This window comes from Talpa occidentalis, unplaced genomic scaffold (genome assembly GCF_014898055.3).
Source record: "Talpa occidentalis isolate TD23 unplaced genomic scaffold, MPIMG_talOcc4v2.1 talOcc4.2, whole genome shotgun sequence".
In the NCBI taxonomy this organism is placed as follows: Eukaryota; Metazoa; Chordata; class Mammalia; order Eulipotyphla; family Talpidae; genus Talpa; species Talpa occidentalis.
In genome coordinates, this window is record NW_023602073.1 from 6,117,314 (window position 1) to 6,143,978 (window position 26,665).

Here is a 26,665-nt window from a genome sequence, read left to right on the forward strand (position 1 = left end):
GGCGGAGGCGGGGCGCGGCGCGGCGATTGGCCGGGCCGCGGGCCGGAGGGGGCGGGGCCGCTATATAAGCGGGGCGCCCGGCGCGGCGCCGGCAGTCGGGCTGCTGCGAGCCGCGCGCCGCGGGACCGGTACCGGGGAGCGGGCGGCGGGCGGCGGGCGCGCGGGCGGCGAGGGGGCGGCGGGCGCGCGGGGCCGGCTCTGCGGCGCGGCGGGCTCCGGGGCGGCCTGTCCGAGGCGGGGCCGGGCGGCGCGGGGGCGAGGCGGCGGCGCGCCCAGCCATGCTGTGCTATGTGACGCGGCCGGACGCGGTGCTCATGGAGGTGGAGGTGGAGACCAAAGCCAACGGCGAGGACTGCCTCACCCAGGTGAGCCGGGGCCCGCGGGCGCGCAGGTGGGGCCTCCCGGGGCGCGGGGCGCGGCGCCTGCCGGGGGCCCGCGGCGCTGCGGCGGCCCCCCCGGGGAGCGCGCCCTGGGCGCACGGCCCGCACCCCCTCCTGGGCGCGGGCGCGGGGCGCCCTCCGGCCCCCTGCGGGCCCGCGGGGCGCGCTCGGGTTGGGGGGCCCGCGGAGGCCCTGCCAGCCCGCGCCCCAGCCCCGCACTTTGCAGAACGAGGCGGCCCCGCACACCTGCTGCAGGTGTTTGCTGATGCCGCCTGGGGCGTCCCCGCGGGGCTTGGCAGCGCCACCGCGTCCCGGGGTGAGGTGGCTGGAGACAGGCCAAGTCCTCGGGTTGCTTGGCAGGCACCTCGAGCCCTTGTGTCTTGCTGCATCTCCAATGGGCTGTTCACCTGCCTCTCCGGGTTGGCTTGGCACGGGAGAGGACAGCAGGTGTGGGGCATCCACTGCCCGGTGAGCTGTAAGCGAGCGTGGCCTTAAGCGTGGACAGCAGTGCGCATTGGCACGGCAGAGAGCGAATTAGATCTCCAGTGAGATCCCTGTGCCTTCCACCACCACCCCAGACCCCGAGATGATGTGGAAAAAAACCCCAGACCCGAGATGTGTGGAAAAAAAACCTTGCAAAGCGGAGCTGACACTTGTGGCGTGTTTAGTTTGGTTTTTCATTTATTTATTTTTGGGGGAATCCAGATGGTTCACATTGTCCAGATAATGTGCTGCCAAGTCAGCTGTGCAGATTGGAGGGTGCAGGGAATTCCGGTGATTGGAGTAAGAAGGAAGAAAATACCTGTAGATTCCCCGCCTGGTTCTTCTGGAAGGTGCTTTTGAGGACTCACCTTTTTCTCTTCTGCAATTGGCATGTCCCAGATATTAAAGGAAGGATCATCCTTTCTGTTACACCTAATGGTATAGTATCCCTGGAGCCTGAGAACTTTGTTCTAACAATTTACAGCAGAAATGTTGAGGCCCTTAGACTTTCTGGAAGGGGACCAGGGGATCTGGGTTCACGTGGACTGTGCAGGCCACTTGTTCACCCATGCTGCGTTCGTTTTTGTTTTAGGTGTGCAGGCGGTTGGGAATCATAGAAGTGGATTATTTTGGACTGCAGTTCACTGGTAGCAAAGGTGAAAGCTTATGGCTCAATCTGAGGAACCGCATCTCCCAGCAGATGGATGGGCTACCCCCTTACCGGCTTAAACTGAGAGTCAAGTTCTTCGTGGAACCTCATCTCATCTTACAGGAGCAGACCAGGTAAAGTGATGCTCAAGTAAACCAATGTCAGGTAGACTCTAGAGCCCATTTAGAAAGGGCCTTTGCACCTTCTAGGCAAATTCGCTTTGATGGAGAGTGAGTTCATAATTAGTTTTCCATAGCACAGTCCTTTGTTGTTGGAACGGGGAGCTACAGAGTTGGCATGGGGTGTATTTTCCAACTCTCCTTGGGGATGGCCTTGTCTTTGTAAACAATCTGAAAACGGGGTTGAATCCTTACAAAATTGGAGATGAGTACCACAACACACACAAAAAGGGGGAAAAAACCCAACTGACTTCCTGATAGCAGCATCTAATGCCCGATAGTAACCTCTGTCTGAGCAATGCTACTATAGGTCATTGTGGACTGTTCTAACAGAAAGCAGGAAACAGTTCCTCTTGGGTTACTTAAACTTGGTCAACTTCTTCAGGCTAGTGTCAGATTACAGTGTGCAGCACAGAGCTCCGTGGAAGGTAAGGCAGAATTCTAGAAGTTTTTAAGTTTCTTGAAAACTCAGTGAGAGAATGCTTTTGAGGCCAGTGTAACCAGACTCCACCCACAGACTTATTACCTATGATTGTTGAGTTTAGATGGCTGCATTTATCTCTTTATTTATAAAAAAAAAAAAACACCAAGAGTGGTAGACAGCTGAAGCTTGTGGTTTCCTTTTTCAAATGGAAACTATTTTCTTCCCTGGACTCATGTTTTTCTCAAGGATGAGCCAAACTAGAAAACCAGTATTTAATATTGATGGCTGAGATGCAAGAGACCTAAATTTTAGGGTGGCATATAAAAAAAGAAAAGAAAAATGAGTACTTTTAACACAGCAAACTTTAAATCTAAGTCCTAATGTTTTTCATAATCCTTTCGCTTGGAAATTTGCCATGTTTGTGGAAAATGTGAGTGAAAATTTTGCATAATGGTGAGTGAACAGTATCTTTTAAGAATTTTAACATGTCTTTTTTTGCTTACCAAAGGATTGATAGAAACATGTTCTGAAGTACGATTTATTTGAATTTGAAATGTCTGCTTTGGCTTTGCCTTGTTTGAGAGCTTTAAGGGTAAAGGAAATGTTCAGTTTTGCTTCTGAGGGCAGTTAGCATATTGAACCCTTAATGCTCCTGAACATGTGAAATATTCAAATGATTGCATGTTTAAGAATGTTTAGGTCATCATTTTTAATCAGAATAGGTTGGTTTTTGTTTTGTTTTGTTTTGTTTTTTTCCCTTAAAGCTGGTTAGTGGAAGCTTGCTTCCACTTCATGTTTCATGTGATAACTTGAAATTGAGTAAGAGGCAAAATATAACACAACATATTGGAATTTGCATTGTATAGTCTTATCATGATTTTGCAATCATCTCAAGCCTCTGGATGCAAACCTAGTTTTTTTGTGATACAGATGTAATTTTTAAATCTGCAAAAGCGTAGAGGACTGAGTAAATAATTTAAGCAATGACTGCAGCCACAATAGTGTGAAGCATTTATATTATGAATGCATACAGACTTTAAAATTTACTACTAGATGGTCTTTACCAGTGCTTTCTGGTAATTGAGTTAATAACTATTATCTAATCTATTTTATTCATACGAGAAATAGAGACATTTTATGAATTAGAACTGGAATCAAATTTCCTACTTTATTGACTCAATTGACTTTGACTCTTGAGATTCATGCTTAATAGCACTTGAAGACTGCACACACCTAGTTAACTAGGTAATTGTAATTGATTTTAATTCCTTTTTGAAATCTTATTGAAGAATTCATGTGAGCTAAACTTTTGACTTGCTTTTAAAATACTGGTGAATTTTTCTTGTCTTGTGGGGTTGTCTGAAAAACAGAATTTTAAGGAACTGTCACCTAAAGTTTATACAGCATCCTGTTTTAATAGCTAGATAAAGTAGTTTATAATTAGCATTTGCACCTTTTAATTAGGATTGGAAGTTGTAATTGGTCCAGCTTAGTTACAATTAGCATTGTTTTTCAATGGTACTTATCGAACAAAGATAATTGTTTTTCTTAATGGTATGTTTGCGAGATAAAGCAGGCTTGACAGACTTTTTAATGTTTATTTGTCATAGAAAAAAGCTGTGAAGATGAAATAGACCTGTTCATGTAGTGAGTAAACTCAGCTTTGCCTGTTCAGTTATAACAGGCAAACTGTCTCTCAGTCACTGTCTCTCAGTCACGAGGGAACATTTAGTATATATCAAAGTGTCTAGACAGTTTATTAAATGATGCTGCGATGTCTTGGCCAAGTTGTCCTCTGGATAATCCGAGTAGCAGGCTCACAGTAGAGCTGACCTAACTGGAATGGGAGCAGCTCAAGTATTCCTTTGCATCTGATTAGATGTGAGAATGAGGGGCTGGAAGGCAGGCCTGCTTGTAATAGGAGAGTTTGAGGGGGCTGCCAAGGCCCTGCCTTCTAGGTCGGAGTGAGCCACCTACTATCAGCGTGCACAGACTTCCAAGACTAAGCCCAGCTCCTTATCACTGTTAAAAGACAAGAAATTATTTCTCAACTCTCTTCTAGCTATAGACTTTTTGCCTTTGCTTTTGCTTTCTGTCTGCAGTATTTTCCATGTTTCCCTAAATACATTCCTCTGAAGACAGAAAGTATATCAGATGTCTGCTTACTTTAGTAGATAGAGTTAATCTGGTTTCTGATTAGGCCTAATTGCAGATTTGGTTCTTTACCCACATTATTATGTTTTCTCTGGAATGAGAGTCCTGACAATAATGGGAGAGTCTTGTTTAGGCTGGCTGAGTCTAGAGATGGAGACAGCAGGTACTTCCAACAGATGTTTGCCATGCTATGATTAAAAGTAAAAGTGAAACTAATGTATTCTGGACATACATCTGAAATAATAATGATCTTTGAAAGTGTTGCCTTTCAAAGGACTCTCAGTTATTCACAGCAATTTAGGTGAGATTTTGTTAACATTATCAAAACCAGAGATTGGAGACGTATATGCTGAATCTACAGAGATGATTTTTTTTTTAAGAAATTATTATTATTTTTTTTAAGATTTATTTATTGATTGATTGATTGATTGATACATACATACATACATACAAGCACTGGGTGCAGTCATAAGTGCGGGAGGGTGAGAGAATTCACCAGAGCCAGAGCGGGGAGCAGAACAGGCAGAAGGACCGAGGTACATTGCTGAGGGGAGCAGCGGGCGGCAGGAGAGGTCTGCGCGCCATGTGGGACCCTCCTCCGGTGGCCGGGGAGCAGCCGGGGATCGAACCGGTGCAGCAGAGGCTGCGGGCAGCTTCGCAACCCAGCGCTCAACCGCTGCGCCACCGAGGAGGCCCCAGAGATGATATTTACACCATCCACTGCCAATAAAATCTTTCTTTTTCTCCTGACCTTGCCATATTTTCCCAGAGCTGTGTGGTCTTTGCTGGGGTAACTCTGCTTAGTTGAGACTCACCAACACCTGAATTCTATTTCCTAGCAGGACTCATGAGCCTGAACTAACTATTCAAGGAAAGTGTTGTTGTGATCTTGAATGCTAGACCTCAACAAGATTTCGGAGATGTGAGGAGTTTGGTCCCCAGTTAAATCACCCTCTTCTTTAGACCTCAGCCAGTCATCACTCCTGGTGAAAGCTTTCTCTAGGCCTGCTGGGGAAACTGAAGTCTCCCAAGGTGTCCTGAAGGTTTTCTTTACATCATTAATGAGCGATTAACACTACATTTACTTGTGTGACAATTTGTTTATTGTCAGTCATTCTGGTAATCTCAAATCCTTTAAGCAGGGAGCTGATCAACATGTATTCCCAGAGTCAAGCAAATGTCTGGTGCATAAATGTATTGAATCAACAATTAAGAACTGGGAAATAAATTAAAATGGAGCTCACTGATACTGAAGATGTAAATTTTCTTACAGACATTAATTTCCAGTTTGCTTCTAAACCCTGGAAAGTTGAGACTATCAAAGAGAAATCTCACCATTAAAAAATGTTTCGTAGCAATCATTCTTTGTTAAGAATTTGCTCAGCGCTTGGCATTCTTTTGCTTCCTTTCTTTCCTTCATCTTCTCCACCCCATTTGTTTATTGCAGCTGTTCTTATCTCAAATGAACTTCTGTTTGCCTGGATCTTTTTTAAAGTTCAGATAATCTTCAAGCTACAGTAGCACTTTATCTAATTTCAACCAATTTGTAAGTCCTAAATACTTATTAAACTCAGTTTTCCCGTCTTCCAACAAAAATCACTTAGGATATAGAAACATAGAGAAGAGGCATTATTGAAACACAGAGCAAATGCCCTGTGCAGATTATAGGAAGATAAAATGTGATAATCTCAACCAACTCTGAGCTGATTCACATTGGCCTTAATCAGTAATGCCTGTAGTCATGTTCCAAGTCTTTAAAAACAGCATCATTTACCTTTGTGTGGTTTAGGCAGGGTAGGTTAAGTACAATGCTGTTGCAAAAGTGTTTATTATAGAGATGTCATTTATGTTCTTCCTATCAGCTGCATTCCTCAGAGTGGAATGACACTTTTTTGCATGCCCAGACACAAAATAGACCCCAGGACAGTTTAAAAAGATTGATACAAACATAAATATGAGTCACCAAAACAGTACTAAATTTTTGAATTCTAATTTAGATTCTTTTCTTTTTTTAAAGATTATTTATACAAGAACTAGGGTACAGGCCAGAGGTGCGAGAGGGTGAGAGAATTCACCAGAGACAGAGTGGGGAGCAGAACAGGCAGATCTACTGAAATACACTGCTGAGGGGAGCAGCGGGCGAGACAGGAGAGGTCTGCTGTGCCATGTGGGTTGCTCCCTGGCCGGCCGGGAATTGAACCTGCGCTGCAGAGGCTGCGGACAGCCTCATAGCGCTGTGCTCAACCCACTACGCCACCAGGGAGGCATCTAATTTAGATTCTATTTTGCTTATTTGCTAAAAATATAGGGTGCTTGTGCTATTACATGTTTATTTTAGCCACAGACCTCCCACCTGGATATCTTCAGTCTCTTTTTGAATTTTAAGGATTTAACGTATTTGTATGAAGCATTGAGATAGTGATTTTTAAGTTACCAAGATGAACTTCTAATCTTGAACTATATTCAGTGAAATCTGAATATTTAGAAGGCGCATAGGGTCAGACTCACATAGGTGTGCTGTGTGACCAGCACCACACGTCTCCAAGCCAACAGTTACAGCTATGATCTGAGCCATTTCTTAATGCAGCCTGACCTTTCCAGGCCTGGTCAGGCACCTGCTGATCTAGAAAGAGGTTGTAGTTAACACTTTCAAACTACAGGATTGCCTGGATTATTGTTTACCAAGGACAGGTACTGAGTGAATAATTATATTTTTTAAAGGTACAGATTTTCTGCTCCCAAGGTCTCTTCTGGGGTGGATTGTAATGAATGTTGATGTTGGGAATATCCCTTCCCCTCATGCCCCATAACTTGGAGCTGCTTTGGAGCCCGACGAGGAGCAGATTTATCAGTGATTCCCATTTTGTATTTTGGGGCTAGAGAAGGATCTCCTCAAACCAGAATGAGCGCTAACTTTGTAGTGGTTTGGTTGTGACAGGTTTCTCAGCTCCAAGCCCTGCTTGAAGTATAGTAGACCTGACGGTTCATGGTCATTTTAGGTGTTGCTATTCATTTGAATTTTGAACCTTCACCCTTAGGGACTTTCACTCGAAAATCTTTCTTAGAAATAAGTTCAAATATACAGAAAAGTTGAAGATTTTTACAGCGAACATCCAGTTGCCTTAGCTGGCTACTACTGTTAAAAGTTTACTTGCTTGATCACGTTTATGCATATGTTGATCTTCACTCATCCATCATCTCCTGTTTTGATGCTTTTCAAATAAGCGGTGTGTAAGATCAATTCCCCCTAAATAAAGTATGCAGATCATTCACTAAATTCAGTATTTGCCTCTCGTTGTTCTTTCCTTTTGATACCAAAATTAAATATGATGAAATGTTCGTCCTAATTATAACATTTAATAAGTATCGACAAGTGGATATGCCTGTTTGAACAAAACCCTTATCAAGTTTTAGAATATTACCACTACTCCAGAAGATTCTCCAATCCTTTCCCCACCCACATACTTCACAACCAGGGTCCTGTGGTTTTTCTACCATAAATTGGTTATGCCTCTTCTGTTTCATGTAGCTGGAATCTGACAGTGAACACTGTCTTGTGTTTAGCTGCTTTTTGTTCATCAAACATTTTTTGAGTGTCAACCTATTGTTGTACATCTCAGTGGCCCATGCTTTTATGGCTGGATAGCATCCCCTGATAGGAATGTACAACTGTTTGCTTATTCACACTCCTATTGAGAAACACCTTGTTCTCCAGCAGTTATGGATGTAACTGCTTTGAACACTCTAGTACACATCTTTTTGTTGAAGAGTATTTTCATTTCTCTTGAGTAAATACCTAAGGATGGAATAGTTGGGTCATAGAGGACTTTTATAAGTAACTGTCACACCTTTTCTCAAAGCCGTTTTAACATTGTGTACCCCCCTCAATAGTGAGATCCAGGTCCTCTGCATCCTTGCCAGCCTTTGTGTGGCTGTTTTGTGGTTTTAATTTGCATGTCTCTCGATTAATAGTGTTAAATACGTTTTCATGAGTTTGGTGGCTTTTCATACATCTTTAATGGGGCTGCTGTTGTCATTTACCTATTTTTATTGAGTTGCTACCTTTATGTTTGAGTTGCATATATATTACACAGGTAACAATCTTTATATATTACCCAGGTAACAATCTTCTGTCTGATTTGCCTGTTTTCTTGATGCGTGGGAGTTTTTATTTTGGTGAGGTCTGACTTACCCATTTTAGTCTTTTATGGGTTTTTTGCTGACTGTTCTGAGAAGTCTTTGCCTCTCCCCCAAGTCATGAAGATGCTCTGTGCTTTATATCCTCCTAAAAGTGTTGTGGTTTAGCTTTTGCATTTAGACCTATGATCCATCTTGAACTGATTTTTGTTGCCCTGAAATTTAAGATACAAAACAAAGAAACTCTTAGAGCAATTCTGTTTTGATGATGTTTCTAAATATAACTTGGCAGTCACAGTTTGGTTCAAAATATACTGATGTGGTTAAATAACTTGCTGGTCTGAGGAAGACAGCTCACCGGGGGTCAAACTAGCTGTGGGACAAACCACTACTAACCACAGCCAGGGACAGTCACGTTTTGGGGGGAGAAATAATGTTCATTTATTGAAACTGGAGAGTTTTTCAAAATAACTACTTAGGTTAAATCCTTAAATTTGAAGTTAAACAGTGAATCTGAATGTAGATATTTTACATTTTTGTCACGAAAAGCTCTTTGAATAAATTTTTTTTTAAGATTTATTTATTTATTTATACAAGCACTGGGTACAGTCAGAAGCGTGGGAGGGTGAGAGAATTCACCAGAACCAGAGCGGGGAGCAGAACAGGCAGACTGACGAAGTACACTGCTGAGGGGAGCAGCGGGCGAGGCAGGAGAGGTCTGCGCACCATGTGGGACCCTCACTGGTGGCCGGGGATTGAACCGGCGCTGCAGAGGCTGCGGGCAGCTTTGCAACCCAGCGCTCAACCGCTGTGCCACCAGGGGAGGCCCACGAAAAGCTCTTTGAATTGAGGTAGCAGGGAATATAACTGGAGGGCAGTAATGGAGAGTAACGGTCCATGGTGAACAGAGCTACACCTCCCCATTGGTTTGCAGAAAGTTCTGCTTTGATTATTAGATGATTTCTTTAATAGCCAAGTTGGTGTTTAGCAGAAACTTCACCGATTACACATTCTTAAAAGATGAAAGACTTAACTTCATCCCTTAAAGCTATAGAAAAGAATTAATTTTTTAAAATAGAGGAAATTTGAGGTACTTTGAAAAATATGTGAAGACTATATGACTCGTTTTAAAATGAAAAATTGGCATACCAAAAAAATTTTTTTCAATCTTCCATAATGCTACAGTAAGTATGAATTCATTTGCACCAGTGATGGAAAGACATGAGTTAACCTCCCTATGGGCACAAAATGTGATCCATAAATTGAAAATATCCATTTTCTTTAGTAACTGGATAAAACATGAAGAATCATGAATTTTAAAGGGTAACTAGAAGAAAGTTTAGAAGATGCAGTTTGGTATGCCTATAAGATATGTAATTCTAGCATGGAGCCTAAATTGAATTAAATAGGCCACCCATTTTTGATCCGTAGGGGAAAAATAAACCACAACAGTTCACTGCAGACCCACTTGGACCACATCTGCTTATTTTGAAATTTTTGGTAACCTTTCCCCTACTTTATAAAAAAAGAAAGGGGTGGAGGTTTGGGGGGGTGGGTGGTGTTAATCCATGAGCCAGACAGTTACAGGCCAGCTGGTTCAAGAGAAAATAATAGGGGAAACCTTAATTCCAAACCACCCCTAACATTTGAGCCATCACTGGATTCCTTCTTAGAAATGTGTCTCTAAGCTCTGTCATCCTCCGGCTTGGAAAGATCACACTAAAGAGTCCACTGGTGACTTTCCTTACAGCTGGTGATCTTTGCTGTCACAGCTCCATCCTGGAGAGCAGAAACTTGTCACACAAAACCCAGTTTGTGGCCAGAGTTACCTTGATGGGAAACGTTCCTTCGTGCTAAATGGCTCTAAGTTCCCTCTAAAAAGATAACACCAGTTGTGTTCACCTTTAACCTCAGCCTTGGTGAAGAGGCAATAATGCATGATGTTCGTTATTTCTTGAACTTGAAATCGAAAGATTGCTTTATAGCCCACAAAACTATAAAATACAGGAGGAACCCAGTCGGTAGGTTTATGTAAACAGTAAGGAGAATTGTTCTGCTTACAGGTTTTGATTGCAGACTAGCCTAGAATGTGAAGTATGTAGAAAACACCAATTGTCTCCTTTTTTTTTTTTTTTTTTTAATCCTGACACACAAGGCCGTAGACAGCACTGCTGTCAGGCTGCCGCCCACCTGTTCATGTTCTGTTACTGCTTCTTTGCCTTTGATTTTGGCAGCTGTCTCTCCAGAAGTAGGCGTGGACAGCTTGGAAAAAGAATTGGATCAGTTTTGAAACTCTTCTTTTGCAAACTCTATTTACTCTTTAATAAAGCAGGAACTAATTTCTAACTTGGGGGTAAGTTAAAAGACACTTTCATGTCAGTAGAAATTAAATTGAGAACACTTAGTGTGTGGTGATACCCTTAATATTTTTTCAGTGTGGAATTTCTTTAATGTAAGCATATGTGCATATTTTCATTTCATACTAACATACTCCCAGTGACTACAGAGACAGAGGTGCAGCGTTAACCAAGGTGAAGTTTACCAAATGGTCACCTAAAAGCCCTTTGAGGACCGAAGCAGCGTGCCAAGATTCTGTGGGAATGCTAGACCTCATTCCTCAGATAGCTGTTTTCAAGCAAGTCATTTCTGTAGTTATTTCTCTGCCCCAGAAAGGACCCCTTTCTCAGTTCAGCAGTATGTCAGAAATACTTTAAAGACTAGCAGATGTTTGGGTTAATAAAAACCATACTTATCTTCTTTCAGTGCTATTATGCTTTCTTACTGTGATTTCTTCATAGGGGCTTTGAATAAGGGGGGAAAAAACACAGTATTTGGCAGAGCTTGATCATTTAAAATATTTCTTTGTCATTGTCAAAGGCACAAAACATTGAATTTAAACATTTTTGAGTTGAAGGAAGGTAGCTGGCTCTTTATTTTGAGACATTACTAGAGCCTCTCCCTGTGTTCCAGCCTCACTTTCTCCTGCTGTTCTGACTTTGCTCATGCTGTCCTCTAGCTGGCATGTCAGACACAAGAGTAGGATGCAAACGAAAGCAGTAGTGAGGACTAGGATAAGGGTATCCTTGATCAGAAGGAGAACTGAATATACGTAGTGTCCAGAGCATTTCAGTTTCTGACTCATTCTTTTTTTTTTTTTTTTTTTTTTTTGGCGTAGAAGAACTGGGGTGTAGGCCAGAGGTGTGGGGGTTCAGAAGATTGATGAGAGACAGAGTGGGGAGCAGAACAGATGGATGTACTGAAATCCACTGCTAAGGGAACAGCAGGCAAGACAAGAGAGGTCTGCTGTGCCATGTGTGAGTTAGCTCCTTGGCTGGGGATCAAACTCAGGCTGTAGGGCCGATAGTACTGAGACTTAACCTCTAGGCCAACATGGAGGCCCTCTCTCTCATCCTTTTATTAGGGCATTTAAGCAAGTTTGAGAGGCCCCAATAAGTCATCACAGGAAGTCGTGCTTGTATGTCTGCGGAAACAAACTTTACCACGTCAGCTGGTCTACCTCTGGCAGTGCAGACACTCTGTTTAGAATCTTGGGTAATACAGATTGGCAGGCAATACCACCTGAAGTTTTCCAGGAATTTCTAAATATGCCATACCTTTCAGGTAATGTAGAAAATAGTATTGTGCACAGTGAGGACAGGTTCAAAGAGAAAGAAATTGAGGTAGAATATGAACCGATTGCAGACAATATGTAGCTTTGCATATAGTGTTCTCTGATGTTGGAGACACTTAAGAAGTCAGTTTATGTGCATCTAAGTAATAGAAGTCAGACTATGTCAGATACTGTTCTGTAGAAAGAAGTTTGCCTGCGATATAGACAAAAGGGTATATAAGTGAGGGACGGAATCAGTGGCCTTCAGGACAGAGGGAGCAGCAAGGCCAGACTCAGGCATGCGCGTACTTGGCAATTCCAAAAAGAGGACTTGTCCTCCTGCGCCATTGTAGCTGGAGGGAATGACAAGAAATGTGATTAGAAGCCTGCAGCCAGGCAATGCGAACCCAGGGTGCATGCTCCCTTGGCACATAGTGGGGAATCCCTTAAAGAATTTTGAGCAGAGAAATGTCAGGTTTATACCAGAAGCAGGTGCTTAGCTGATGGATTACCACAGCGTCCAGAAGAGAGATCACCTGGGAGGATATTGTAACAGAGGAGGTAAAAATGAGAAGAATGGAGCATGATTTAAAGATTTTTCAGAGACAGAAAATAGGTGGAAATAGGATTGAATCAGAAGTGAGTCTGTGGTTTCCACTGGGAGCAATGGTGGGTTTGGGAGGAGACAGTGAGTTTGGTTTTAAATGAACAGTAATTGAATTCTGAAGAACATCCAAATGGAGTAGTCTCTGGGCAAGTGGGCCTTTGACTACAGTTCTAAGGACAGAAGTTTGGACTAAGACTAAAGATTTTAGGGGGAGTCACTTGAATAAGTTTAAGAATTTCAAGATATTAACAAATATTTTCTGATTATTTTTAAGTATAATGCTAAAATAGAATTAGTGTACATTTGTAACTTGACTGCTACTAAACTTCATTAGATTCATTTGGGTTATACTTGTAATTAATTCCAGGGAAATTTAATCCTTAGACTTATTTTACCTTAATATTCATAATATAAAAAAGGTTCTTTCATGGAAACTGTTTTCAGGATGGCTTTTGTAATTGCTGTTTTCCCTACTTAAAAGGGATTGTGAAATTGCTAAGCAGGTTGAGTTTGATATCAAGTTAATCCCAGCATAACCTCATTCTCATGTTGCTCTGCAGGCATATCTTTTTCCTGCACATCAGGGAGTCCCTCCTGGCAGGCCACCTCCCATGCTCCCCAGAGCAAGCAGTGGAACTCAGCGCTCTCCTGGCCCAGACCAAGTTTGGAGACTACAACCAGAACACCGCCAAGTACAGTTACGAGGAGCTGTGTGCAAAGGAGCTCTCCAGTGCCGCCCTGAACAGGTGAGCCTGCAGGGAAGGCTTGTGTTGAAACTCAGATTCTAGCACATTTAGAAGAGTTTCCAACAGCAAAATGAATTTGCGGTATATACAGATAATTCGTGAGGCTTAAGACCTAGCCATTGCCAGTTTAACCAATTATTTCCAAAAGATTCTTGGCCTTTTCTTTGAAAAGCGTATAGCTACCAATCGTTCCAGACAAATAAACGCCCTTGTGAAATGCTACATGACAGGAATTTTAAAAACCTCTGATCTTTGCAGAATGCAAATCTCCTAAAAGAAAAAAAATCTACCAAGTGTTTTGGTATTTTCTTCATACCAGCAAGGCTCAAACCAAGAAGCCTGCATATTAGCTCTCTATTCTTGTGTAACAGGTTGCCCTAAAACTTAGTGACTTAAAACAGCAAACATTATCTCACAATTGTGCGGGTCAGGAATCTGGACTTGTTTTGACTGGGTCCTCTGGCTGAAGATCTTATGTGACTCTGGTCGAGAGTATGGTCTCATCTGAAGGCTTCATGGAGAGAGGGATTTGCTTCCAGGTTGACTCATGTGGCTTGTTGGCAGGGCTTGTCCCTTACTCAGCACGTGGGCCTCTCCCAGGGACTGTTTCATCACGTGGTACCTGGCTTCACCCAGGGCCAGCCATCCAAGTCTGAGCAACAGAGAACACCTAAGATGGAGTCAAATTCTTTATAACTTACTCTCAGCAGTGGGTGATGTCCAGTCATTTCCACCATATATTCTGTTCATCAGAAGTAAGTCCACACTCGAGGGAAGGAAATAAGGAAATACACAAGGACATGGACGGAAAGAGGTAGGTAGGGATCTTTAAGGTTTATAAGGTAAATGTAAACAATGCATGAGAAGTTCCTACATATAAATTTCTTACATTATTTTTAGAAAAACTTCTTATGTTTACTGCAGCACTATTTACAATAGGTAAGATATGGACACAATCCAAATGCCCAAAAATAGATGAGTGGATCGAGAAGGTGTGATATATATGCAGAATGGAGTACTATTCAGCAATCAAACAAGATAAGCTCATGCCATTTGCAGCAACATGGATGGAGCTGGAAGGGATTATGCTCAGTGAAATCAACCAGAGGGAAAAGAAAAATATTGGAGGGTTTCACTTATAAGAGGAACATAGAGGAGCCAAATAAGGGATCAGGGAAAAAAAAAATAACAAACAAAATTAGCAGGCAGCCATAAATCAGAGATACTCTATTAGGGAGGAGGAAGAAAAGGAATCAAAACAGGGGAGAGAGGAGCACAAGGGACTATGGTGATGCTTCACAGGTGAATTGGTGGTGGGAATTTTACAGGAAATACACAATGATGTAAAAAATATAAATAAAAAAAAGAAAATTTTCCATAATTCTTCTAATTCATCCCCATCCAGCATCCTCTGTTTTTCCTACTGAATATTTAATAGTTAAATAATAATGTTTACTAGTTGAGATCTTGAAAGGTTGATGATTTCCCCAAAGAAAATAAACAAGTGCTGGAGAGGGTGAGGAGGGAAGCGAACTCTTGCACTCTGCTGGCGGGAATGTAAATTGCTACAACCACATGGAAATCAGGATGGAGATTCCTCAAGAAATTAAAAATAGAAATTCTGTATGATCCAGTTATTCCATTGCTGGGTATTTACCCAAAAATACAGAAACAACTTGAAGAAACAGTTACATCCCCATGTTTATTGTAGAATAATTTTCAGTAGCTACAAACTGTAACAGCCTAAATACCCATCATCTGACAAGTGGACAAAGACGATACGGTTTATACACGCAGCGGAATGCTATTTAGCTATTAAAAAGTAAAGGTGGGGGAGAAAAAAAAAGATAAAAAATAAAGGTGAAATCCTAATATCTGCAATAAAGATGGATATAGAGGGAGTTAGTGCTTAGTGAAATAAGCCAGACAGAAATCGACAGTGTGATTTCACTCATATGTGAATATATGTAGAAAAAAGAAACAGTTGAAACAAGTAAAACAAGAATAAACTGGTGGTTACCAGTAAGGTAGGGAAAAGACGGGATGATAAACTGGGAAAATGAGAACAAGGTATGAGATAGGATAGATTAGAACTTTTTTTTTTTAAAAGATTTTATTTATTCATTTACACAAGAACCGGGGTACAGGCCAGATGTGCGGGAGGGTGAGAGGATTCACCAGAGACAGAGTGGGGAGCAGAACAGGCAGACTGATGAAATACACTGCTGAGGGGAGCAGCGGGCGAGACAGGAGGGGTCTGCAGCGCCATGTGGGAACCTCGCCGGCTGGCCAGGAACAAACCGGCGCTGCAGAGGCTGCAGACAGCCTCACAGCATGGCGCTCAACTGCCTGCGCCACCAGGGGAGGCCCAACTCCAGTTTAATTTTTAAGGAACTGCCAAACTGGCTGCTCTATTTTACATTACCATTGCCAATAAACAAGGGCTGCAAATTTTCCACATTCTTGCCAACACTTGTTATCGCTCATTTTTATTATAGCTATCTTGGTGAATATGAAGTAGTATTAGATTAGAACTTTTAGCAAAAGTGAACTTAACAGTATACACACGTGTTGATTTGCAGTTCTGTACACCTGAAACTTAGGTAATGTCGTAATGCAGGGTAACTTCAATTAGCAAGACAAAGACAATGTGTTTGCTAAATGAAACATCAATAATAAATGTATTTAATTTTTGTGATGCATAAATGATGGTGTCAATGTAATTCGCTTGTGAAAATGATGCAGATTTATCCCTGAACACTGCGTAAGTTCATTTCTCTGCCCCTTTCGTGTCCTTACAGCATTGTTGCAAAGCATAAGGACTTGGAGGGGACCAGCCAGGCTTCGGCGGAATACCAGGTTTTGCAGATCGTGTCGGCAATGGAGAACTATGGCATAGAATGGCATGCTGTGAGGGACAGCGAAGGGCAGAAACTCCTCATTGGGGTTGGACCTGACGGCATCTCAATTTGTAAAGATGACTTTAGTCCAATCAATAGGTAAACCCAGTCTTATTTTTTTTTAATTAATTAATTAATTTATTTATACAAGCACTGGTACAGTCAGAAGCGCAGGAGGGGGAGAGAATTCACCAGAGCCAGAGCCGGGAGCAGAACAGGCAAACTGACGAAGTACACTGCTGAGGGGAGCAGCAGGCGGTGGGAGAGGTCTGCACGCCATGTGGGACCCTCGCCGGCGGCCGGGGATCAAACCGGCACTGCAGAGGCCCCAGGCAGCTTCACAGCCCAGCAATCAACTACTGCACCACTGGGGAGGCCCCTTATTTATTTTTAATACATACGCATGTGTATACTTTTATAGCTCTAACCCTGAAAAAAGAAAATGGACAGGGATCTACTGGACAATCATCCTTTAAGAATGAAGTGGTTTAGGGCCTCCCCGGTGGCGCAGCGGTTGAGCGCTGGGTTGCGAAGCTGCGCGCGGCCTCTGCGGCGCCGGTTCGATCCCCGGCTGCTCCCCGGCCACCAGAGGAGGGTCCCACATGGCGCGCAGACCTCTCCTGCCGCCCGCTGCTCCCCTCAGCAGTGTGCTTCGGTCCTTCTGCCTGCTCTGCTCCCCGCTCTGGCTCTGGTGAATTCTCTCACCCTCCTGCGCTTCTGACTGTACCCAGTGCATGTATAAACAAAAAAACAAACAAATAAATAAATAAATAAATAAATAAATAAATAAAAGAATGAAGTGGTTTAATTTGTTTTGTACATTACTATTATTCAGGCCTTCATTGGCCTTGTTAGGCTTTTTTTAAAAAAAGATTTCTTTGTGCATATAAGAACTGGGGCCTAGGCCAGAGGTACAGGGGGTGGGAGAACTCACCAGAGAGAGAGTGGGGAGCAGAACAGTTGGATCAACTGAAACACACTGCTGAGGGGAGCAGCGGGTGAGACAGGAGGGGTCTGCTTCACCTCGTGGGTAGCTCCCTGGCTGGCCGGGGATAGAACTCGTGCTGCAGTGGCTGGCGATAGCTTGATAGTGCTGTCTTTAACCCCTGCGCCACCAGGGAATTCCCCCTGTTAGTTTTTGAAATCCTAACTCAAGCATCCTAATGGAGCAGAGTTAATATTTTTCAACTAAGTTCACTGCTATAAAAATATCACTTTTCACCTACTCACACCTGCACACGCCCCAGAACTCCCTCCCACAGCCCTCTCCACTTACCCACAGCTGTTCCAGTGCACTTTCATAACTAGGGAGCAGAGTGCTGCTGTGTCGGCCTCAGACTGAGCGCCTGATTTTACTGCTGGGCCATGAACACCAAGAAAACTACAAAGACGCACTTGGTGACATCGCTTCTGGTCTTGCTCACGTCTCTCCTCCCGTCTCCTAGGATAGCTTACCCTGTGGTGCAGATGGCCACCCAGTCAGGAAAGAACGTGTACTTGACTGTCACCAAGGAGTCTGGGAACAGCATCGTGCTCTTGTTTAAGATGATCAGCACCAGGGCAGCCAGCGGGCTCTACCGGGCGATCACAGAGACGCATGCTTTCTACAGGTATGTACTGCTCTGCACCCCTTAACTCAGCGCCCATCCACTGTGCTAGTTTTTCAGGTGGCCACAAGGCTCCTACCGTTTTTTGTATCATTGTGTCATCGAATCTTGGACAGAAAGCGGCTGCTTTCAAACATACCGTGTCTGCTGTAGCCATGGAGTCCTCATCAGCATGGGCTGACTTCCCGCAGAAGGGGCTTCTCCACGCTCTGCACAGATGATGTATCCTGCTGCTCATCTCTTTGCTTGCTCTCTCTGAGCACCTCTGCTCCCCCAGATAACTCCCGAGGGGTTGAGTCTGTTCACTGAGCCTCTGCCTGTGCCCAGCAGGCGATACAGCGTGTCTCCTCCCTGGGGAGCTGCTACCCTGAATCTGCGCTCCACCCTCAAGGATTTGTTAATAACAGTATTACGCTCCCATTTCAGAGGGTGCTTTAGAGTGGGATATGACTCCAATATTTAGGAAATTAAAAATGAGCACTTTAATAGGCAGGCAAACAGCCTTTTTTATGTTAAAATACACCTGCAAATTGTGAAGCAGAATTAAAAATTCATAGAAAGGTTTAATAAAGACTTCAAAGAGAAATGTCCTTTTTTTTTGCCCAAGCTGCTTTGGACAGTAGCTCATGTCCCAGAGGTGGACAATCACTGTGCCCTGCATTATAGCTGCTTTGCCTTTGGAGACATTTGAGAAACAGGTAGAAGACTCAGCACATGTGAAATTGTAGTAACTGGATGTGTTCATTTCAAACTTGCAAACAATTAACTACCTGTGGGTGTGAGTCTCTTAATCACAGCAGTGTTTGAAGGGTTGAGCCGGGCGCGGCCTGGGCTTGGCTGTGCTGACGTGGGTGTCGCTCTCTCCCCGCAGGTGTGACACGGTGACCAGCGCCGTCATGATGCAGTACAGCCGAGACTTGAAGGGCCACCTGGCGTCTCTCTTTCTGAATGAAAACATTAACCTCGGCAAGAAGTATGTCTTTGATATTAAGAGAACGTCAAAGGAGGTCTATGACCACGCCAGGAGGGCTCTGTACAACGCCGGCGTCGTGGACCTGGTTTCGAGGAGCGACCACAGTCCCCCCAACTCTCCCCTTAAGTCCTCAGAGAACGGGCTGAACTGCAGCAGCTGTGAGGGCCTCAGCTGCCAGCAGACCAGAGCCCTCCAGGAGAAGCTGCGCAAGCTGAAGGAAGCCATGCTGTGCATGGTGTGCTGTGAGGAGGAGATCAACTCGGCCTTCTGTCCCTGCGGCCACACTGTGTGCTGTGAGAGCTGTGCCTCCCAGCTCCAGGTAAGGGCTCTGCTGGCCTGCTGTATCCCTCTCATTCCCAGCTGTGGCACCTAAGGAGCTGGCCCTTTAACTCAGACCCAAATAAAGCCCGTGTCCACCTACAAGGGTCTTCAAAGGTGTTGCCCTGTGGACACTTGAGATTAGCATACTCTTTTCTTTCTTTTCTGGTGCAGCTAAGAATATGGTCTCCATGGTCCAAAGATTTTCACTCTGCTACCTTATTAGTTATAGTCTAGCATCTGTCTGTCCACTTTCATGAATTTCTCTCAATATTCTATAATGTGTAAATTGTAAAGCTTACCACTAACAGCACACTCTATGTTTCTACTTCAACAAGAAGAAATCATTTCATGACCATAAAATACAGAGTATAAATATTGCATAACCATAAAATACAGAGTATAAATATTGCAGTATGTAGTTGACTAGTGTCCTCCAGGGTTATGAGAACCATTTTCTTTAGTTACAACTCAAGTCTTTGGCTGTCAGTGGAAGTGACGCCAAATCCATGTGGAAAAGCTCATGTGTGATCTCTGTTCTGCTACCAGAGCCAGTTTGATTATGATCACAGAGAAGAGAGGGAGATGAGCAGCATCCTTAAGTGGATCCTCTACCTGGTTATATAGAGCTTCCTCACAGTGGAGATTTTGAATATGAATTTGCAAGGATGCAAGTCCTCTCTCACTCTAGGTTTGTTCTGAGATGCATAACCATATACAGCTTCTCCAAACACGTAAGACCAGTTCTGGGCCTCCCTGGTGGCGCAGGGGTTAAACACAGCACTATGAAGCTGTCCGCAGCCTCTGCAGCACAAATTTGATCCCCGGCCGGCCAAGGAGCAACCCACATGGTGCAGCAGACCTCTCCTGACTCACCCGCTGCTCCCCTCAGCAGTATATTTCAGTCAGTCTGCCTGTTCTGCTCCCTGCTTTGTCTCTGGTGAATCCTCTCTCACACACTCACCCCCACCTTGGGCCTGTAGCCCAGCGCTTGTATGCATAAAGAAAGAAATCTTAAAAAAAAAAAAAAAAAGACCAGTTCTCCATCTCTTCCTGTACATTTCTCTGTTCATTCTGTTCCGTTCCATGAATCACTGCACAACAATTGGAGTATTTCACGGCTGCCATCTTTCTTTAAAGATATGAGTCATAAGATTGATTATATTGCTTGAATTTTTACCTATTGAGAGGATTTACCTTTTCCATTTAAATTCAAAGCTACTCTAATGTTGGACTATAAATCTGTTTCTGTCCAACTGATACAAAAATATCCTCTCCATAAATATGAAAAATGGATTTAACATAGAAAATTTTAACGTAGAAAAATAGAAAATTCATGAGAAAGAATTATTATTGTTACTTTTATTTTCTTAACTGCTCAGTGTTCTCACTGAGTTCTCTGCCAGAAGAATGGTTTCGCCTTGTTATTTGGATCTTGGAGACCAATTTTCATTTTCATCTGCATTTGGTTATCTCTGTTTTGATACCTTAATTAGCATATTCTTTCCAACAGTGTAAATACTCTGAATCATAGGCTTCAAGTTCTGAAAACTCGACTGAGTATCAAATTAGTTTAGTGGCTGAATCAAGGACCAGAATCCAGGCCTCCAGAGGGCTGGCTCCGGACTTCCTCTGCATTTCATGTTGTCTCTTGCTTTCTGACACTGAGGAGGATGTTGTTTATTATTTACCTCAAATATTTGGAAAGGAATACTGGAGTTTTGAGTTACAGTTAACTACAGTTATCCATCGTTGATGTTTTACTCTGATTATTTGTGATCAATTTTTTTCTTTCCTTTTTTAAAAAAAGATTTATTTATTTATACAAGCACTGGGTACAGTCAGAAGCACGGGAGGGTGAGAGAATTCACCAGAGCCAGAGCAGGGAACAGAACAGGCAGACTGACGAAGTACACTTCTGAGGGGAGCAGTGGGCGGCAGGAGAGGTCTGCGCGCTATGTGAGACCCTCGCCCGGCGGCCAGGGATTGAACCAGCGCTGCAGAGGCTGTGGGCAGCTTCACAACCCAGCGCTCAACCACTGCGCCATGGGGGAGGCCCTGTGATCAATTTCTTTTTATTACTGCCTCTCAGGGCTCCTTGCATTGGCTATTAGCAAGTTGAACTAATTATAACATTGATATAAAAAATAAAATCAACTTGAATATAGTAATTTTTCTTTCTTGCACCTTACATTTACTCTTAAAATGTTTTTTGACTCTTTTTTCTTTTCTTAGAACTGTCACTGTGGCTTTATGTAAAACTAGCCCTAAATAACATCTAGTCCCCCTGAAGCTGCTAATTTCAGAACTATTTTTATGGCTACATAATGAGCCAGCAGGAAGCCTGTGTCCTTCGGAGTGGAGTGTGCTCCTGTGATGGCTTAGTTCCCCAGAAGTAGTCATGGATTTGCCTTTTTGCACCCACATATCCTGAGACTCCTCCTGGGCTGAGGAAGGGCACATGCTTGCTGAGAGACCAGCCCAGAATGTGGAGCATCACCTGTGACAGGAGCAGAGCCGCACTCGCTGGCCTGTGGCACTGGCCTGTGTCCACCAGCCTCGCCAAGGTCATGGTGTCTGGAAGGTTTTCCTTATTAGCCGCTGCCCATGGCTCCGCATCTGCCCATGCTGGGGCCAGTTTTCCTGCACAGCAAGAAATCTTTAATCATCATTTTCTTACTGTGCCTCATCTAATAGTTTAACTAAAGCTAAGTCGTTTCCTTCAGTTTATACATTTCTTTAGCTACTCTTTGTAATCCTTTGTAAAGCATACACTTTGGAACATACTAGAAAGCAAAGGTGTCCACTGGTTGAAAACCAGAAGTAATTATTTTTTTTAATTAATTAATTAATTTATACAAGCACTGGGTACAGTCAGAAGTGCGGGAGGGTGAGAGAATTCACCAGAGCCAGAGCGGGGAGCAGAGCAGGCAGAAGGACCGAAGGACACTGCTGAGGGGAGCAGCGGGCAGCAGGAGAGGTCTGCGTGCCATGTGGGACCCTCACCTGCAGCCGGGGATCCAACCAGCGCTGCAGAGGCTGCGGGCAGCTTCGTAACCCAGCGCTCAACTGCTGCGCCACTGGGGAGCCCGTAACCAGAAGTAATTGTGTTCTCACTTAGAAAATGGAAAGTAGGGGCCTTCCTGGTGGTGCAAGGGGTTAAGCACTGCACTATGAAGCTATCCACAGCCACTGCAGCACGAGTTTGAGCCCCAGCCAGGGAGCAACCCACATGGCGCAGCAGACCTCTCCTGTCTCGCCCGCTGCTCCCTTCAGCAGTGTATTTCAGTCAATCCACGGCTCTGTTCCCCACTCTGTCTCTGGAGAATCCTCTCACGCCCCCACACCTCTGACCTGTACCCCAGTTCTTGTATGCATAAATAAATAAATCTTTTTAAAAAAAGAAAAGAGAAAATGTAAAGTAACAGGTGCCACAGGTGAACACTGCAGACAGGTATCCTGAAAGGTGCCCTAACAGGTGCTGTTGGCTTCTCTCTTCCAGTCGTGTCCGGTATGCAGGTCACGAGTGGAGCATGTCCAGCACGTTTACCTCCCGACCCACACCAGTCTTCTCAACCTGACTGTGATCTGATCTGGGCGACCTGCCACTTTCCCATGAACTGCACTATGACGAACTATAAAAATAATAGGTTGTGGAGAAAAGAAATACTCCCACTCCACTCCCTCTGCCATGCAACATTTAAACCGAGAAGGAAAAGAAGACAGCTACACCTCGCCGCCAGAACATACCATGCTTAGACCCCGCGGGTCCAGTGAGGGGACCAGGAGGAGTTCTGGGACGCAGAGATATTCCTTAGACTTTAATTCTTTTTATGAGCAAGTAAAAGAATAAGTAAAATCTTTGATGTCAGTTAAGTGGCAACCTAGCCAAAAAGTGGATACCTTTTAGAAAATGTTGGTGTCAATCTCCTTAATGTATCCCCAGGTAAGTTTCCTACCTGCAGCAAAGTTTGTAAGAATTAACTTTAAGAATTTACTTGGTTCTTTTTGTATGGTCATGGGACTCCGAACATTTTTAACAGGAAAATCTTTCTTAAAGAAGTAGTCATTTTCACGTCATTTCTGGTTTTATAACTCGTTCGAGAATGATTGGAAGGCCGACAGATTGAACAGTCAATTCTGTGCTTTTAAAACGTCGACAACCAGGGCGTCAGATTTAAACCAGTCTGGCCAGTGGGAAGCAGTGTGGGTGGCTTCCAGTTCCTTTTCAACCACCTCTCCGTACTCCAAGCCTTTGGATTATAAGATGCTACCAATTTGGTTATAAGGTTTCTGTGCAGTAGGCAAGCTCTCTTGGGGCCTCTTGAGTAAGTGGAACATTTTGTTTTCAGATTAAAAAGGGGGTGCATGTTCCTTTGGAAGAGAGAACCCTGCTGGCAGAGATGAAGCTTCCAAACCTGGGGCGGGGGGCGGTCTTCAGTTCTCCCAAGCCCTCTACTTTAGCTCCACCCAGCGGGGTTGCTTTGCTCGAGCCTTCTACAGCCTTATCATAGGTATAATAGATAGTGTATACTTTTTTTTTTTTAAGTAAATGCTGAAGTATTAACTTTTGGTTTGGTTGTCCCCATCGTATGTCTTGGGGGGGTTCAGGTTTTTTGGTTTTGTATTCTTAATCATGTTTTCCACTCCCACTTGGGCATTTTGGACGCCGGTCAGCTTGTGGGTTTTCTAGGCTGTTGGGAAACCTAGATGACCTTATTGGGTGCAATACTAGCTCAGTAAAAGCTAGGAACCTACACTGTCACTTTACTGAAATTTCTGAGTATACTTTTCATATTGCCTTAATGTAGCAGTAATGTGTTTATGCATTTGTTTCTTTGCACAGACATTTTGTCAGATATTAAAACTCTACTTTTTTATGGCACATATTAGCATATAAGCCTTTATTCCAAGAGGTATTTATTTTTTCACTTGTAAAAAAATAATGTTTCCACATAAAGAACTCTGTTATATCCTAGAGGACTTCTGTCTTTTATATTCAGGACAATAAAGACTTTAAAGCAAACCCATGGCAGTTGCCTTCATTGGAAAGGGCGTAGATAATGTCATAGTTGGTGTCTGCTTTGATGCTATGTGGACAATTTGAAAATGCTTAGAGTATTGGCTCTTGTCCAGGAGAATGTCCACCCATTCCCACACCTGTGCTTTCTGGCTCTAGGACTGGACAGTGGAGATGAAAATGGGGCGAGTGTACATGAGGTGAAAAGTTAAAGTTGGGAAAAGGACTGAAAGGTGTTGGAGAAGGAAGGGAATAACAACAATGGCTGCTTTGAAAGTTAATTTAAGCCCAGATCTGCTGCTGGTGTGTTCCTGCTCAGGACAGGGAGGGCCTGTCTAGGACCCAGGAGTCCACAGTCTCAGTCTCTCGAACTAGATTCCTCCAGCCCAGCCCACTCGCTACTGCTAGGACCTAACTGCTCTAAGCATGCCAGTGTCTGCTAGCTGTGTTGCTCAAGAAATGCTTTGTGGAGACGGAGCTTCCATAGGATCCAGCAATTCCACTCCTGGGTATTTACCCAAAGGACACAATAACGTTAATTCAAAAGGGCACCCGCACCCCTATGTTTATAGCATATGTTTATAGCTCAGCAAAAGGAGCCAGAAAGAATAAGAAAAATACCGGATGGTCTCACTCATAGCAGGAATTTAGAAAACCTAAATAGGGACCAGGGAAAAAATCATCAAGCAACTATAAACCAAACATGCACTGCAGGGGGCGGGGTAGGAGGGGGTAGGATCAAAACAAGGGGGGTGGGAATTGTATGGGGACTATAACCAAGATGAAAATGCATCCATTGTGCAAAAATGAAAAATGATGTAAAAAGCATAAAATTAAAAAAATGTTTTGTGGAGTAGAGAACACTGCATGTATGTAAGTGGTAATTCTCTGCAGCGGCTGAAAGAAATCATTGGAGCTGCTGCAAAAGTTCAGTACAAATACAATTACTTCAAGTAAATAATTTTTAAAAAAGTGAGAGATGGGGATTGGTGTTCTACCATTCCTTTACTAAGTTCATCATCCATTTCTACAAATTAACTCATTTGCTCATTCAACTAATTTTGAGCACCTACTAAGTTATTGGGTGCTGGAAATTTAACTGATCAAGACAGAGAAGTTAAATAATATTTAGAATCATGCAGTATTAAGCACTGGAGGGGATGTTACAGTGCTAGCCTCAAAATGATGGCCAGAAGGTGGGTGGATGGGTAGATGCATGGATGGATGAAAGCATGGATGGATGGATGGATGAGTGGATGGAAAGGTGGGTGGATGGGTGAATAGATGGATGTCAGGTCATCAGATGAACAGGACAACATTGTTCTACTTACCAGCCTCAAGCTCCGTGACTAGCAAGCAAACCACTGTATTGCCCAATGGTATAATAGAACTATATGGAAAATCCTCTGGTGGCACGGAAGAGAGTGATTAATTCTGCTTAAGTGCCAAGGGGAAGGGTGTTTCCCAAAGGACCTTTGAGTTGAACTTTCACATTCTGGTAGGAATTTTTCAGATGAAAAAGGAAAGTGGGGCCTCCCCGGTGGCGCAGCGGTTGAGCGCTGGGTTGCGAAGCTGCCCGCAGCCTCTGCAGCGCCGGTTCGATCCCCGGCTGCTCCCCGGCCACTGGAGGAGGGTCCCACATGGCGCGCAGACCTCTCCTGCCGCCCGCTGCTCCCCTCAGCAGTGTGCTTCGGTCCTTCTGCCTGCGCTGCTCCCAGCTCTGGCTCTGGTGAATTCTCTCACCCTCCCGTGCTTCTGACTGTACCCAGTGCTTGTATAAATAAATAAAATCTTTAAAAAAGAAAAAGGAAAGTGCATGGCATGTGCAGGGTTAGAATGCAGTTTGGTGAGCCTGGACCTGCCCCTCCTCTCAGGGAAGAGGTAAGAAATTAGGCTCTGAAGAACTGTGAGCTACAATAATGGGATCCTTGAGTTCCGGATTTCACATGGGCTTGGTTCTCCACTGCTTCTGGAGTAGGAGAGTAGCAATCTCAGGTTCTTACACAGAGAATTCCTGACACAGAAGAGCAAATGTAAAAGCAGGAAGAGAACAATTTTAATCAATTCTGATCATCTATCAATACAAAAAGAGGCAGATCAAAAGACAGAAGTATGATCAATATTAGTTAGAAGACCTCCCCGGTGGCACAAGGGGTTACGTTTCAGTGCTATCAAGCTATTGGTAGCCACTGCAGCGTGAGTTCGATCCCCAGCCAGGGAACTGACCCACATGGTGCAGCAGACCCCTCCTGTCTCATCTGACGCTCCCCTCGGCAGGGTTTTTCAGTAGATTTGCTCCCCCCTCTGTCTCTGGTGAATCCTCTCATCACCCCCACACCTCTGGCCTGAACCCTAGTTCTTGTATGCATAAATAAATCTTTTAAAAAATAATTTAAAAAAAACCTGCAATAGAGTTAAGGGGTGCAGAGAAAGTGTAGTGTTAGGAGGCCCAGGGTTCCAAGGAGAAAGTGCATTTTG

At 43.8% G+C, this 26,665-nt stretch overlaps 1 protein-coding gene across 1 annotated transcript; it reads left to right on the forward strand.

The window, feature by feature from the left end:
• Positions 1-255: 255 nt before the first annotated feature.
• Positions 256-24,721, forward strand: MYLIP (myosin regulatory light chain interacting protein). Its single transcript, XM_037518900.2, has 7 exons — positions 256-365; positions 1,456-1,646; positions 13,184-13,369; positions 16,171-16,368; positions 17,715-17,879; positions 18,748-19,168; positions 22,670-24,721. The coding sequence occupies exons 1-7, from the start codon at positions 279-281 to the stop codon at positions 22,757-22,759; spliced, it is 1,338 nt and encodes a 445-aa protein (XP_037374797.1). The 5' UTR covers positions 256-278; the 3' UTR covers positions 22,760-24,721.
• The last annotated feature ends 1,944 nt before the right edge of the window (positions 24,722-26,665 follow it).

Excerpts from the sequence above, each read along its gene's own strand:
- MYLIP (XM_037518900.2), top strand. The coding sequence starts at position 279 with ATGCTGTGCTATGTGACGCGGCCGGACGCGGTGCTCATGGAGGTGGAG. Across the intron at positions 17,880-18,747 it reads GAGACGCATGCTTTCTACAG|GTGTGACACGGTGACCAGCG; the intron begins GTATGTACTGCT and ends CTCTCCCCGCAG. Across the intron at positions 19,169-22,669 it reads GCTGTGCCTCCCAGCTCCAG|TCGTGTCCGGTATGCAGGTC; the intron begins GTAAGGGCTCTG and ends TCTCTCTTCCAG.